The following is a 15,624-nucleotide window of genomic DNA, read 5'->3' as shown; positions in this document are numbered from 1 at the left end:
CAGTGTTTGCTGGTAAGTTCAATAATTAATAATTATTAAATAGCTTACCTTGAATTTTCATCAACTTATTACCTGGAAATTTCATCAACATAGTTACCTGGAAATACTTGAATTCGGCACAGTAAAGAGACTCAAAGAATTTAATAAGATTTTGACTTTATCAGCTGTTAGAATTGTTTATATGAGTTCATTCTTTCTTAGCATCAAATACTAGTCGTTTGGTTTCATTTAATCGGTTGCCACAAACACACGGCAAAATTTTAAAAATATATCACGAATCAAACATCTGGCGGGAGGGCAGCGTCATCTATAGAAAAGGATAAATTAAGGCATAAACATTTTTAAAACTGAACAGACGTGCTTTAAGTTTCGAATACCAGATTTAATGTAAATTGACAGATTACAGTGTATACATATTTAAATATATTTGCAGTGGTTTATAAAATGACTGTCTGATAAGATAGTTGTGTAAAAGACTTGCAGTGAAAGTTTTTTTTTTTTTTTTTTTTTGTTTTTTGTATACATTAATAATGGGTGTTTTCATAATAAAACGAAATTAATTAAATTTATATGTAAAATTTCATACAAGTTTATTCATATGTCACTAATAATTACAATGGTTACAATATGATGATACTTAAAAATTAAAATTTTTCATCAAACTCGGTAAGAGATGGCCTAATATTTACATGTCTTCCACTGTTTACCATGAATGTAGTTTAAGTCATTTATTATCATTATTCATGAGTTACATTGTTGCCAGTCCATTGTTCACAAGGTCATTTTAATGCCTTCTATTATTTCACTAAGAGAAAAATACTGAGATCATAATGTGTGTCTCTGTCTTGGTGAAAACTTGATTTTATTTTATGTATGGACCTTCATATTAAATGCTGTTTGCATTAATTGAATTAACTTAAATCAAAATGCAAGTCTTGATTTATGCATCAATCATTAATTCTTATATAATGGTTACTGCATGTTAACAGAATCCATGTAAGATACATTACTTTCTTTAAATAAATCTGCATTAATAACATTTGAAATAGTATTAATGTGGTACACCAGCTAAAGTTCAGCTATTATAATTCAGTATGAATCAGACATTTTATGAACTTAAAAAAAAAAAGTGAATCTTTTGTATACATTTATTTAAAAATATGATGCAGTATCTAAAAGTATTAGATATCACAGAAAATTCTTATCAAACTCATGTAAACAAGTATGAGAGACTAACTAGTTATTCAAGAGTCAATAAGCCGTAAAACTTCATGAAATGAAACAGTTTTGTATTTGAAGCTTTTAAAGTAGTGCATTCTGTATGACTTTCAAAATTCATGATTTTTCTTATGTTTTCATAAATTTACACATAAAACTATCAATATTCAAATATAACTCGAGGTTTTAATCTACAAATTTGGGGTCATCTTAAATTTACATAAGAAACAATATTATAACTTGATATTTTCAAGTTGTATACTGTTGGAATGGTCCCTCATGCACAACTGCTACCTCCGTCCCTCAAATTCCTTCATATAAAAAGGTGTCTTCTTTCAGAATCTACTGTTGGCAACAAAAGAAAATGGCACTGAGTAACAATATGTGTCCAAGGTCCAGTAAATTTAATGTGTGTAAATACAAATACCATTGATAGAATGTTCATCACTATATCCTTTATAATGTATTTCAATAAGATGCTGTTTTTGAAAAGTTCCATAAATACCTAAAATTGTGCTTCAATATATTGTAGAACCAAAATGATAAAACCATATTTTTTATATGGATTCAGGGAGTGAAATATCTTTAAATTAATTCTTTAGAAGTTGCTGAAAAAATAGGAATCGTTCTACATTCAGATAAATATGACAATTGCAAATAATAATTTTTAATAGATCATCATAAATATAAGACATTATGTAAAAATATAACTAGATCTAATAAATGCAGTTCAGCACTAAAATAGATATTGAAAAAGTTACTTCTCAGACATTCAATTTACAAACAAATTAAATATGCAAGCAAAGTTGTTTTATTACTATTAAAAAAAAAACTCAAACAAAAGCAACTAGTTATTTGTTTTAAAAGGAAAATTAAAACGTATCACAAAATATAAATGGTTATATTTCATTATATAAGAACTGCTTGCTGGTATACATAATTATCTTGCATAAAGATACTTGATATTACAAAGAAATACATTGATAATGAAAGACAACAAATGACTTAATATCATGAACAGATCAACTTGAGCAACAGAAGCACAATGTATATGTCCAGAATTATTCTTAACAAAATAAGAAAGTGATAAAAATTAGTTGAATTTTACAAGTTGCTGTGTCAATTCCTATCGGACACTGCAACTAAGACAAACCTAAAGAGAGATTACTTTCAATATTGTTAAGTAAAATAATAGTATCATATCAATTTATAGAATAATTTGACATGTTTTAATTTATGTAACATTTGTAAACTAGAAAAAATAGTCAATCTTTACAAATACTACATTATGTTTTAACTCTTCTGGTGCAGCAAATCAAAACTTGAATGAAGTTATTGATATATACTTTACCAGTTTTAAACTCAGTCACATTAACTGTTAACATTGATAATTATTATATTTCAGTTTGAAGCTACAGGCTCAGAACTGTTAATGAGATTAAAATATTAATATATATATACTCATTAAATAATAATAAACAATAACATTTACAGCTTTTTTGGGGGGGAGTTAAGATAAGTATAATGAATATTTAAAAAAGATGCTATGGATTTTATATCCTTGAGCCCAAACATATATCAGAGTTTCTTCGAGAGAGTTTCTTTCGGTAGAGAATTTAATGAAAATAATTTCAGCATTGGTAGTAGAAGGGTTTTGTAAATATAAATACCTAATTTTTTTATGGTTTCTGTATAGAAAAAAGTTCAATTAGAGATATTTGTAGCTTTATAGGTGAACTATTAAATTAATAAGGAATTTTGCTTTATATAATACAGAATTATTAATTGCCAGTTTTGTAATTTGCCATGAATCAGAGTATAGCATATTAAGATTTATCCTGATGTCAGTAAATGATTTATCACTAAATTCTGCTTATATCTTCATAAATACTACATACAAAGATATGGAACCTTTTATGCTTAATGTATTGAAATAATTGAAACTGAAATTTATACTTATAAAATTTTTCTACTCCCAGTTTGATCTGCTTTTCAAAAAGTCTACTTTATTTTGAGAAATGTTGTAATTAACAATATATATCAAAATTGAGGAAACAAAGCCTATAGTCATCTTTTAATACCATGTATGATAGATATAGCCTCTTTGGCTTATAGCTATAATAAAAGAAACATAAACAACAGGTTATGACTAATTGCAGCAGTTTAGATCTGTACATGCATAATAGCACATTACTTGCTATTTACAAAAATGCAAAAATGTTATGTGCTTGTGCATGGTGGGCATAGTGGACTCCAGAACAGAAGGTGTTTCACATTTTATCATTTGTCGAATTGAAGTCTGTTAAGCGAGTGCTTTGTGCGTTCTGTCATGAGTACAACCTGGAACACCGCTTGCAGTGTTCATGCATGAATTGAATGCATTCAAAAAGGAAGATGCCTGAGGATAAAGTGGGGAGAATTTGCACAATCTTCCAGAAGTCCAAGAAAATCCATTAAAAAAGGAAATGTCAGAACTTGTGATTCCATATTCCACTGTACATAATGTATAAAAAATGCCTACTTTTGCAGATCTACAAGATTAAAATACACAGCACATTTATTTTGCTGACAAACAGAGGAGGATGAGGAACTCCTGACAGCTGCTTGTTTTATATTAGTGAAAAGATGAAGGCACAGTTGTCAGATACAGACTAGTGAAAACCCACATGTAGTTAATGAAACTGAATGTAAGGACGGGCATTAGGAAAGACAAGATCATGGCCCATTCTTCACTGAACAGTTACCTGTCCCTCAAATTGCTGGAACTTTTTGTCATGTCTCAACTTCCTCTAGATACCATATTTCAGCAGTAAAGGGCCCTGCAACATTTTGAAAACCAAGTCATTTACGGGATACACAATTATCCGGACGATAGATTGGATGGAATTCAGTATTTCTTGGCTGGCATTTGCAGTTACCTAATCCTCCCAATTGAGATTTTTTTTTTTTTTTTTTTGGATTAACTTGAGAATCTTATATCTTATCGCCTGTCTAAGATTTGGCTAGAGCTGAAATACAGTTTTGATATCTGTTACATTACTAAGAATGGCCAAATAGTGTACTAGTAATGACACTGTTATTGAGAGAGACAAGGCCAGTATCTCTCATTTTGTGAAGTATATTGACAATGTATTGTGTATCAGGATCTAATAAATTCTAAGTCTAATAGACTTTGAAAGGTCACAAACAATGTAGTCGCTTTACTAGGCATCAATATTTGTAGTCTGATTTAAGTAAAATATAATTTTCTTTACAGATGCATAGTAAATTGTTATGCAAGTGAGAAATTATTATTCTCCTTAGTATAAACCACAACATAACATTTCGTTCTCAAATTGTTATTTTAAATGAACAAATGTTTTCAGTATCGTTAATAACCAAAATGGATTTTATATTACATTCAATCAAATTCTCTAGTATATGCTGTGATTTGATTTAGTTTCCAGAAAAATACATCATGCATTTAAAGTGCATATTCGTTTATTTTTGCATTAAGTACAGTGTGACTCAGATAACAAACAAATGCAATGGTAAAAATAAAGCCCCTTTAATAAACCATATCTGGGCATTGTCAAACAATATTAATATGTACATTTAAATTTGAAAGCTTTTTTTAGCACTGTTCAAGTAGTGTAAAAGTATAGAAAATATGTATGAGCATAAATAAAAACAGAAAAATGGGCACATAAATATATTTTTTAATATACTATTTCTACTACAGAAAAGGAAAGCATACTCCTGCAAGAACAAAAGAAGCCCCAGAAAGAAATTTCTTATCGGGAAGAAGGGAACACAAAAGGTTCATGACTACTGCAACCACCAATTTAAAAGAGGTTTCAGACCACAAAAGAGCAATGACATCCCAATAAAATAAGGTGAATACAGTTAGCAGATCTGTTCAATAAAAATGCTAGGCATTGTTTCAGAACCATCCTGAGGAAGCAAGAGAACATGAGACTATTTTAGGGGGGAGGGATGCCTTCGTGGAGGACTTTCTCGGAAACTGGCTTGTCTTTATGTAACACATGAGAGAAAATCACAAAAAACAACCATGTAGACAGATCATTCATCTGAACTCCTAGCATTTAACTGTCTTAACCTCTAAGCTATTGGTGGTGCAAAAGTGACAGAACGTAAGAAGCCTTGGTCCAAAGGCAGCTGAGTACATATGTTACATATTTTTTTTACTTCTACTAGTAAATTCATAGCATTTCTAGTGTTTTTAATATGGCCTTAACTGTTTTTACACCTTTCTGAGATTTTGGGCAGGCTTATGAAATTATTCCCTAACGTGATGAATAGTATTAGCATCCTGGAATGAAGCACGTTTGTTAAGAGAGGCATTATTGTATTTTGTAAATTTAATATTTTTGATGTACAGTTAATACTGCACATGTGTAAACCTCAAACATTTTAATATTAAAAACATTTTAACAGAAATGTATTGCACAAAATAAAAGCTGATTTATTGTAGTCAAATTTTAAATATTTGCATGCATATATACATGGCTATGTAACTCTGAACACACATAAGCTAGCTATGTATTTAATAATAAGCTCTTCATTATTAAGTGTGTGTAAATGATAACAAAAGAGATGCATTTAAATGCCTCAAGCAAAGTATTCAGAAAGTATTTCCTGAATATTCTTATTCATATGAATTTGTATACTTGAAATTAATACATTTTTTATGTAATATTTTTCCTAAAAAGTCATTACAACTAAATTTTCTGTTTTGTGACTTACCTGACATGCAGATCATAGCCATGTAATACATGTTATATGCAGCACTGTTTATTAAAAATTATCAAGCATTCAGAATAATAAGTACTTGTGTTCAAAAAGAAGCAGTAATTATTTTTAATTATTAGAAAATGTAGCTAAATTAGGTAGCATCAAGTGAAATTTAATAAAAAGTAAAATGCTCACATAGAACTCGTGAAAAATTATTACTAATTGATTTCAACTATTTTTAATAGTAGTATTTTAACTTCTAATTGATGCTAATCATGTAATATCATCTTTCTCTCTCTTTTTTTTATAATAAATTAGAAAATCATTCTTATCATCTGCATGCTATGAAAATTGCTAGGCTGCTACTCAGAGTGTTCAAATGAAATATTATTAAATTTATTGACAAAAAGTCATAGAATATAAAAACTAATTAACATAATACTTTGGCAATAACTATTCTTTTTTTTTTATTATTATTCAAACATATGCATCTCTACAACAATAAAATAAACATAAGAAAGAAATATATATCCTTTGCAGAATTATATGGAATGCTTACATGAATTACTGATGTGAATGGAGGCTATCCCACAGGTTCCTAAAAAATAAGTTCATTAAAATACCAGAATTTTCAGGATATAAATATGCAAATCACTAAACAATATAGATGACAATGATTAAATTTGTATCAGGTCATTTAAAAATAATCTCACCTACTCTTATGAGTAGATTAAAACATGTAACTTAAAAAAGAAAGAAGCTTTACTCTCATACAGAGCAGAATAAAATTTGGAGACACTACTCTTTCTGATATGAAAATTTTAAAATAAGCTATGAATTTAGAAAAGTTTTAATAGAAAAAGCTATAGCTCTCCCTGGACAATTAATATGAGATTTAATATATATAGAGAGAGAGAAAATAAACTTAAATTAATGAATTAATTCATTAAGTAAAATAACTTGTCTTTATTTTTTCCAATTCAAATTAAAACTATATACAGTACAAAATCAGAGATTTGGACTCCTCGGGATTTCAGAGATTGCAGAACTTTTCAGATTTTAGATTCCTCAATTTAAATCTGATAAGGTGACATGTAGGTCTGCTTATAAAATTGAAATATGAAATAGTTGTTTATGAAAAAATGAAACATTTATGATCTTAAGAAAATTAAAATCTAACTTTCCCATAAAAGCTTAATAATTATTTGCTTATTAAACATTTCTTTCAATTTAAGTTACTAAAGTAACTTCACATAGTTTCTTATTTAGTTATATTTTTCAATATAATATGATTTATCAAGCTGCCATGAATTGATAGTCACATGTTAATGAAAGCAAAATATGATTATTAGGTTGTCATCAGAGATGTACTTTATTCCATACATGTACAATCAATGATTAACTTCAGTATAATATTTCTGTTTGAGATGTATGCCAAGCAAAACGGCAGCCACAGAGCCAACAAATTGCTGATAATATATATTTAAGCTAAAAAATGATTGTTTCTTCAACATGATCGTGTTTTAATTAGTTTTGAAGTAAGATTAAGAATCAGGACCTTTCACAAAACATTTCTTTAAAAAAACAAAAATGCCGGTGGTCTGAATATTGAGCATCTGAATTTCAGACTATGTACTGTATGCTTTTATAATGTTAAATATCATTTGAAATATATTACAGCAGGTTCCTAGTGTATTTGTCTTTTTTTATTATAATGATAGCCAATTTAATAATTTAAAATATCTTTAATAAAAAAAATTAATGGTAAACTCTTTGAGATGTTAGATTATAGTCTGAAGTTACTACACTGTTAATTCTGCCTCTCCTCCCAAAACGCTCAAGAAAATATAACCACAAAACTTTTTTCAATACTTACTTGACCTGTGGGATGCCCAGAAAAGCAGAGCCTGAATATGAACCCTCATTATTCTTCTGGAATGCATGAGAGGCATACAGATTGTATTGACCCCAAATGCTATTCATTAATTTGCTGTTATAGTTTGGTAACACATTATCCATACCTGGAAAAAACCCACAAGAAGAAACGTGGCGTAATTATACAAGATTAAATAATAAAATGATCCCTAAATTTTTTTCCTTTGTGAACTTAAAAATTAAATAAATTGCAATCAAAATAAAACTAAATTATATTATAATACAGGGTGTTTCATAGATCATGGGACAAACTTGGAGGGGTGGTAGAGCGTACTAAAACATGCATTTTTTGTATAGGAATGTAGGGTCTAAAGCGACGGGTTAAAGCAGGAACACAAAAAAAAAACGACACGAGAGGAAAATGTGTTTATGTACAAAATCAACGCAAAGTGCTACTTTGCAGCAATACAGTATTCACAATAAATGTTCAAAAAAGAGAACACTAACAGTAATAGGAACTACAGCTGTGATTGGCTGGCAGTGCAGTGGTAGAGGGTGGTAGTGAGCTGGACAAACCACGATCCGATGCATCAGAGGATCATTCCCAACTCTGATGTCGAGCGTGATGGGCGAGTTTACGCACAGGGAAAAAACTGACATGCATCTCGTGTATGGTGCTGCTAATGGAAACGGCAGAGCAGCGCCACGGTTGTACCAGGAACGGTTTCCAAACAGGCGTATGCCAAAGCACACAATGCTCGAGAGGTTGCATCGGTCTCTGTGTGAAAAAATGGGTCATTTGAAGCCACCTGCAAGAACTATTGCATGAACAAGAGTTATTGCACGTCGTCTACAGCTGAGTCATTCCATCGTTTGGAGAGTATTGTATGAAAATGGTTTGCACCCATACCATTTGCACAGAGTCCAAACCTTGCAAGAGACAGATTAACTCCTTTGAGTTCATTTCTGTCATTGGTTCTTGCAGCAGTGTGCAGCGCAGGCGGATTTCCCATCGGATGTGCTATTCATGGACGAGGCAACTTTCTCACAGGACGGCATCTTCAATAGCCACAACATGCATGTGTGGGCAACTCATAATCCACATGGCACACGTCACATGCATTCCAAACCCGTTTCTCCATGAATGTGTGAGCAGGTATTGTTAACGACTACTTCATAGGCCCATACCTCTTACCTGCATGTACAAATGGCTTATGTTATCGTATTTTTCTGAAAGAGGTGCTACCGGAATTGCTGCAGGATGTTCCGGCTGTTGTTCGTGATACATGTGGTCTCAGTATGATGGTGCACCAGCCCATAACCACGTGCGGGTCCGCAATTACTCGGATGGGACATTTCCGGGCCGATGGATTGGATTGGCCGTGGTGGACCCGTTCGATGGCCAGCTTGTTTACCAGATTAGATTTCAGCTTGGATATTTTTTTTATGGGTCCATTTGAAGAGCATCATTTATCAGACTCCCATTGAACTCACTAGAGGACCTCGTTGCATGACAATCCATTGCAGCTGTAAGTGTCCACGAAATGCCTATAGTTTTTCGAAATGTTCGTCAATCCCTTCTGCGACGTTACCAAGCATGTATTACTGCTGGTGGTTGCAATTTTGAACATTTATTGTGAATACTGTATTGCTACAAAGAAGCACTTTGCGTTGATTTTGTACATAAACACATTTTCCTCGCATGTCGTTTTTTTGTGTTCCTGCCTTAACCCGTCACTTTAGGCCCTACATTACCATAAAAAAAAAATGCATGTCTTAATATGCTCCGCAACCCCTCTAAGTTTGTCCCATGATTTATGAATCACCCTCTATATCAGTATGTAAGCAAAATACGGCTGACTTTTCATTTCTATACATATATAACATTAAATTGTGTATTACCAAATAAGTTGTAGCGAAACATCTTTCCAGGTGTTTCTCCATCTGATGTTCCATCAAATTTATTTTTAGACTTTACATGATCATGTATTTTTGAAGCACTAAAAGAAGTGACAGGAATGGAAGCCATGGCAAGCACTAAAATGAAATAAATTAAAAAAAGAAAGGAAGAAAGATTCAATATATAAAAATATTTGAATTTTATTATATACTATAATATTTTGACTAAAAATGTACAATTTCACCACTATTCAAACTTAACATAGCTAAAGTATTAATAGTTAAGTAAAAATTAAGAAAGTAAACATTTAAAATTAGTAAAACAGCAGTTTTTCATCCTTTATTGGAGGGACTGAATACATTTTCAATGATTTGCTATATATGTTTAATGCATATTTTTAATAGATTCATCCACAAAATTTGTGAGTAAAATGTATATGTTAGTCTACTAAGATTAAAAATGGCTGAAAATTATGTATGGCATTCAGTAATATTATTGATGATATAGCATAGTTTATACAGAAAATACACTGAAGGGCCATTACATTATGACTATCCTCTTAATAACATGTAGGACCACCTTTAGCCCTCAAAACTGCCAGCACCTGGTGTGGCATTGACTCCATAAGATGCCGCTAGGCAGGGCTGTGAAGTCGGGAGTCGGAGCTAGGCAGATTTAGGGGAAAAAGGACTCGGAGTTAGAGTCACTAAAAACACGGCAACTCTGACTCCAGTTTATATTGGACAGTTTGAATTTGAAATTAAATTAAGGTGAATTGAAAAAAGATTTAATGAAAAATCGAGTTATTATTTTTAGTTATGAACTATATACATCAATAAATAGTTTTTTTTTCTATTTTATTGACATATTAATAAATAAATATAAGGGAGGAGGATGGATGTGATGTTTGCCATTATTGATTAAACTGCTTCATTTAGTTACAACTTAGACAAGAACTCCAAAAATTAATGCCATTCTTAGGAAGTGAGCAGGAAAAGGAGCAATTATTAATCAAGCAACATGAGGGGGAAGTACATATTTGATGATATAGAGGTTGTTAGAATAAAGAAATTTTTAGAAGATTTAGATAACCCTAATGCTTCACTAACAGAAAGACTGTGGAATGATCTTGCAGAATTGAAAACTTTTCTTTGTGTATACAGCCACAAAAAAGCTACAATCTGAAGAATTAACAGGAGGTGAGAATGGAAGAATGTGATGTTTGTTCTTTCTGAAATAGAGGGTTTATTGCAGAAGGAATCATTCCTGCAACGAAGAAAAGAGAAACTAGTTTGCTAGACAGTGAGAACTTGCTGGGTTCAATATATGTAGATCCAAAACACCGAATTTAGCTGGATGACGGACAAATTAAAAAGGCAAAGAAAGCCATCTATGAATTTTCATTAAGAATGAAATTATTCTCAAGACAAATGGAGTATTCAAATCAGGGTGGTCACACTCTAAATTCGAAAGAGTCCTATCCGACTCTAAAGGAGTGACATCCCACCTCCCTCTAATGCCAAAATGGCACCAACCTCGAAAGAGCGATATTTCACTCTAGTAAAAAGCGGTTCCTTTTCACACAAAAACAGGAGTGACCCTTTCTTCGTTCGCTCTTCTTCGATAGTCAGATATCGCCCGATATTCAGGTGAAACCACACACATTACAAGGAGTTATAATAATAGTCTGCTCACTCCTTGATAGTGTGATTTTTATATAATTATTTTATAGGCAAACTGAAAATTGGTATTTACTATGTAAACTTTATAGCTGATGTATTGTTTTAGATATCTGGTTAATATTATCTCTTGAAAAAAATATTTTACACTACTTTTTAACATGCTATTGTGATTTTAATTATCTTATATATACATCTGTTTTAGATTTGCTACCTATGTACTTACTTAAACATTTATTGGTGATGAGATTTCTTTCCAGATCTAACGAAATATCCATATAAAAAATTACATCCATATTAAAATATTGGAAATTCGGTGTAGTTAACATTCTGAAATACTTAACACTATCACTTTCTCACAGAATATATTTAAATTTTACAGAAACATGGCTTTTGCCTTTATGTGTAATAAGCAATAAAAATAAGAACATCAATGCAACTTATATATAAAAACTGGATTATGAATCAAAGTAGACCATCACTGAAATAAAAAAACACAGTTTAAAGACAATCATATCTTCATTGTTTAGACATATAGTTTTTCTTTCCAAATCTAACCAAATATACATATAAAAAATTACATCCATATTAAAATATTGAAAATTCGGTGTAGTTAACATTCTGAAATACTTAACACTATCACTTCCTCACAGTACTTCTGATGTGAAATTACTTTGAATTCACAGAATATATTTTATTTTACAGAACCTTTATGTGTAGTAAGCAATAAAAATAAGAACGTCAATGAAACTTATATATAAAAACTGGAATAGCAAGATATTCGCAATGAAAAACTTAGTTTTTGAATAAAAAATAAGGTTTTTCAGGTACTTAAAACTTTGAATAAATATTTCAGATATTTTCAAAATTTGATTTGAGAAATCAAAAAATGCTTATTTTCATAAAAGAAATTTAATAAAATCATTTTAGATGAATCATATATATATATATATATACTGATATACATTCTAAATTTTGTATACATATTTTAATTTAAAAAAGCAAATTATGCTTATTCACATGATTTGGGCACGTAATCATGTAAATTGTAAGCTAAATTTTCCATTAAATAATCATACTAGTTGGAAAAGTAATTTATTAAAAATAGTTCTTGACAAATTTTATAATGAAAATTTGAATGTGTTAGAACAGCTGATCATATATATATGTGTCAGTAAACCTGTATCATAATCTGATAGATTTAACTTCTTAAAATGCTACTTATAAGTGAATATATTAATACAATTTGTGAATTGATGTTACTAGTAGTTTGTCTACTTGAGCATAATATGCATAAAAAATCGAATAATAAATTTTAATATACATTGAACTAAGAAACAAATGCGAATTTAATTTCCCTTACATGAAAACTATTCAGCTTTATTTTCAATGTATGAGATTCAGAAAATAAGTAACCATAAAATACTCTCATGCTATTTTTTTAGCTCCATATATTGCACAAAATATTGCAAAAGAAATGTTTTTATTTCTTATTACATAATTATGAAGAGCTTAAAATTAATTATTACCCCAAATTATGAATAAAGTCTAAAATCTTCAGTTAGCTTGTTACACTTTCTATTTTTGAGAAGTTATATGCATACAAATTCCCATACATTAATCATTACAGGTGAATAAATGCTTACATATACTTTTAGACTATAACTTATTTTTATATATGCTAATTCCAAGTCTCATTTGGGAAAAATAAAGTAAATTTTAAAGTGAAATAATAAGGATTATAGCTCACATGTGTAAGCTAAAAATTCATTTTTCATAATTCTGCTGAAAATTATTATGTATTTCATTTGTTGACTAAATCCGAATAGGAATCATTACCATAACTGCAGAATTATATTAATTTCAATGAACGAAGTATTTTAAATATAAGTGAAAACAAGCAATGCATGAAAAACTCTTTATTAGGAAATATATGTACATATATATACATATATAAAAATGGAAAATATGACAATAAAATGACATTAAAAATATGAAATGTAATGCATGTACAGAATGCAATAAATTCATACTCAATCATGTATTTAAAGAGTCCCCACAAGCTCTAGGATTGCTGACATTATACAAAAGGCTTGCCACAAAATTATAAAAATTTGTTGATGTATATGCATATTGAACGCTAAATACAAAATTAGTTTTAAATAGAATGTCAAATGCCTTCATGGCATGATTTGGGCATGTTATTAAGTGATTTACTGCTTTAATATAGAATGAACTTGTAATACACACTATAATGGGCTGTTTATTCTGAGCTGGCCCAAGAGATTCCATGTCTTCTATTTCCTGAAAATAAATTTCTTTATTAAGAATACATCCATTACCTATCTATTAGGACAAGTCAAATATCAATGAGCCATACTAGAAAGTATATCTTTCCAATTAAAAAATATCGCCAGAAAATTTGTTCTTCTTTCAAAAATAAGTAATTCCTAGTAATTTTATTCACATAGAGGTCTTTTGCTTTTAGTTTCTGTAAAAATGCAGTATAAATACATATAGGAATATGTAAATATTATATTGATGCAAATATAGAATAGGATAGTCTATTTGTGCATTGCTTCTTAATGAAAAATGTAATAAATAATGTACATAAAAATGTAAAAAGAACAAACTATATGGAGAATTAGTCTGTCTTTTCCTTATAAAAACAAGTATCATCCCTTCATAATAAACTATTGTTGTTCATAATAAACTATTGTTATTGTAAAGATGTTTGTTCTTGATTTCATGATCGCTATAGTCTGGCACTTTACAAGTTAAAAAAAAAAAAAAAAATCTATGTTCACTGTATATACATGCATATATATGATTAGTGTCATGCTTTAGATTTAGATCATATAAAGGCATCACACATATTACAAACCATCTTATTCTCTTGAAATATTTGCTAGTATGTAGGTGACATTCAAATCAGTGCAATTCCAATTCTACAGAAATTAGCTAAATGACCATGCATCATCTGTGGGTACAATAGTCGAAAGCAGCCTGAGAAGATGAATTTTAGCAACATGAGGCCAAATACATTCACTGTTGTAAAATGGCTCATTTTAATATAATCTGCCCTCTTAAAATGAAAGTTAGTGCAAAGCATATCAAAATTCCTCAATACTTACATTTAGCAAATATTAGAAGTGCAAAATTTGGATTTTTTTTATTTTTTTTCAAATAACAGCCTGATGCTAAAATACTTGCTTTGCCTTTACCCTACAAAAATAAAAATAAAAAAATATATAAAAGACATATACTGGATAAAAATTGCATGTGAAATATAATAATTGATTGAAACTATATAAATATCACACATGAACCTTTCAAGATAGAATATGTAGCAAATTTCAAAGGATATGCAGCTCAGCTCACTTACATATAGTATCAATAGCTTATTTACATATACATACACTGCAAACTAAAAATATTATCCTATGAAAAGAATTTTATAGCTAAGCATATGAAATTATTTTTTATGCATAGACTTATGCCAAATATTTACTCATTAATAATGAATAAAACCTTTTCCCCTCTTTCTTTCCAATAATTTTAGCTGAGCAAAAGTTCTGTGAGCAAAACTAATGCTTTTAGGTCATCTCTCTCTAATATATATAAATACACACGTTTATTACATAATGTTTGCAAAAATATCATTAAAAAGACCTTTGGCACTAGAGGCACATGCATTTACAGCTTACCTTTATGAGCCAGAAGAAACAAACTATAAGCCATTTACGAATAAAGACGAATGTGAGTAATAGATGCAAAATTACTTTACTCTAGGTAATTAAAAAGTAAACAAAGAAAAGTTTTAAAGTATTCTATCATTTATAATCCTAAATAAATTCTATCATTTATAATCCTAGTTAAATTTTTAAAGATTTTTACCACTGAAATCAGCAATACTTGGTACCAGAAGATCAAGGCGTTTTGTTTCCACATATTTCAAAATTCTTGGGACATAAAAAGATGAAAACTGTTTTTTAAATGTCTATCATTAGAAATTGTTTCAGTTTCGATACAATTTCTTACATGGCTATTAGACAAAACCATTTCAATTGTTTTAATGACTGAAACATACTGAAATGTTTCTTTTACAATTTTGGTTTCAAATTGACCTGTTTTTGTATTCAGAGCTTGATCCAATCTACTGCCAAGCATAATTTCGACAGGTTCGATAAAATTCTGACAGCTTTTCAAAGCCTTTAT

General features: G+C 29.8%; 1 protein-coding gene across 5 annotated transcripts in view; it reads right to left on the bottom strand.

Moving 5' to 3' along the window:
* Window positions 1-1,384: 1,384 nt before the first annotated feature.
* LOC118201268 (uncharacterized) overlaps window positions 1,385-15,624 on the bottom strand; it is a 74,255-nt gene continuing 60,015 nt past the window's right edge. Inside the window, exons 2-6 of one of the 5 annotated variants that reach the window (XM_085823693.1) lie at window positions 15,114-15,187; window positions 14,541-14,631; window positions 9,730-9,864; window positions 7,829-7,973; window positions 4,897-6,550 (exon numbers count right to left, since the gene is read on the bottom strand). In XM_085823693.1, the coding sequence (XP_085679819.1) occupies window positions 6,517-6,550; window positions 7,829-7,973; window positions 9,730-9,864; window positions 14,541-14,631; window positions 15,114-15,187 (479 nt within the window). In that variant the 3' untranslated portion in view covers window positions 4,897-6,516. Of the gene's footprint in view, window positions 1,827-2,100; window positions 2,372-4,896; window positions 6,551-7,828; window positions 7,974-9,729; window positions 9,865-14,540; window positions 14,632-15,113; window positions 15,188-15,624 lie in introns of those variants that run through there. The other 4 variants (XM_085823692.1, XM_085823691.1, XM_085823694.1 and 1 more) reach the window with 4 other exon arrangements.

The sequence above is a fragment of the Stegodyphus dumicola genome, chromosome 9 (genome assembly GCF_044657685.1).
Source record: "Stegodyphus dumicola isolate Sdum_Otavi_A_Nest chromosome 9, ASM4465768v1".
NCBI lineage: Eukaryota > Metazoa > Arthropoda > Arachnida > Araneae > Eresidae > Stegodyphus > Stegodyphus dumicola.
This window is presented reverse-complemented; position numbering and strand designations above follow the sequence as displayed.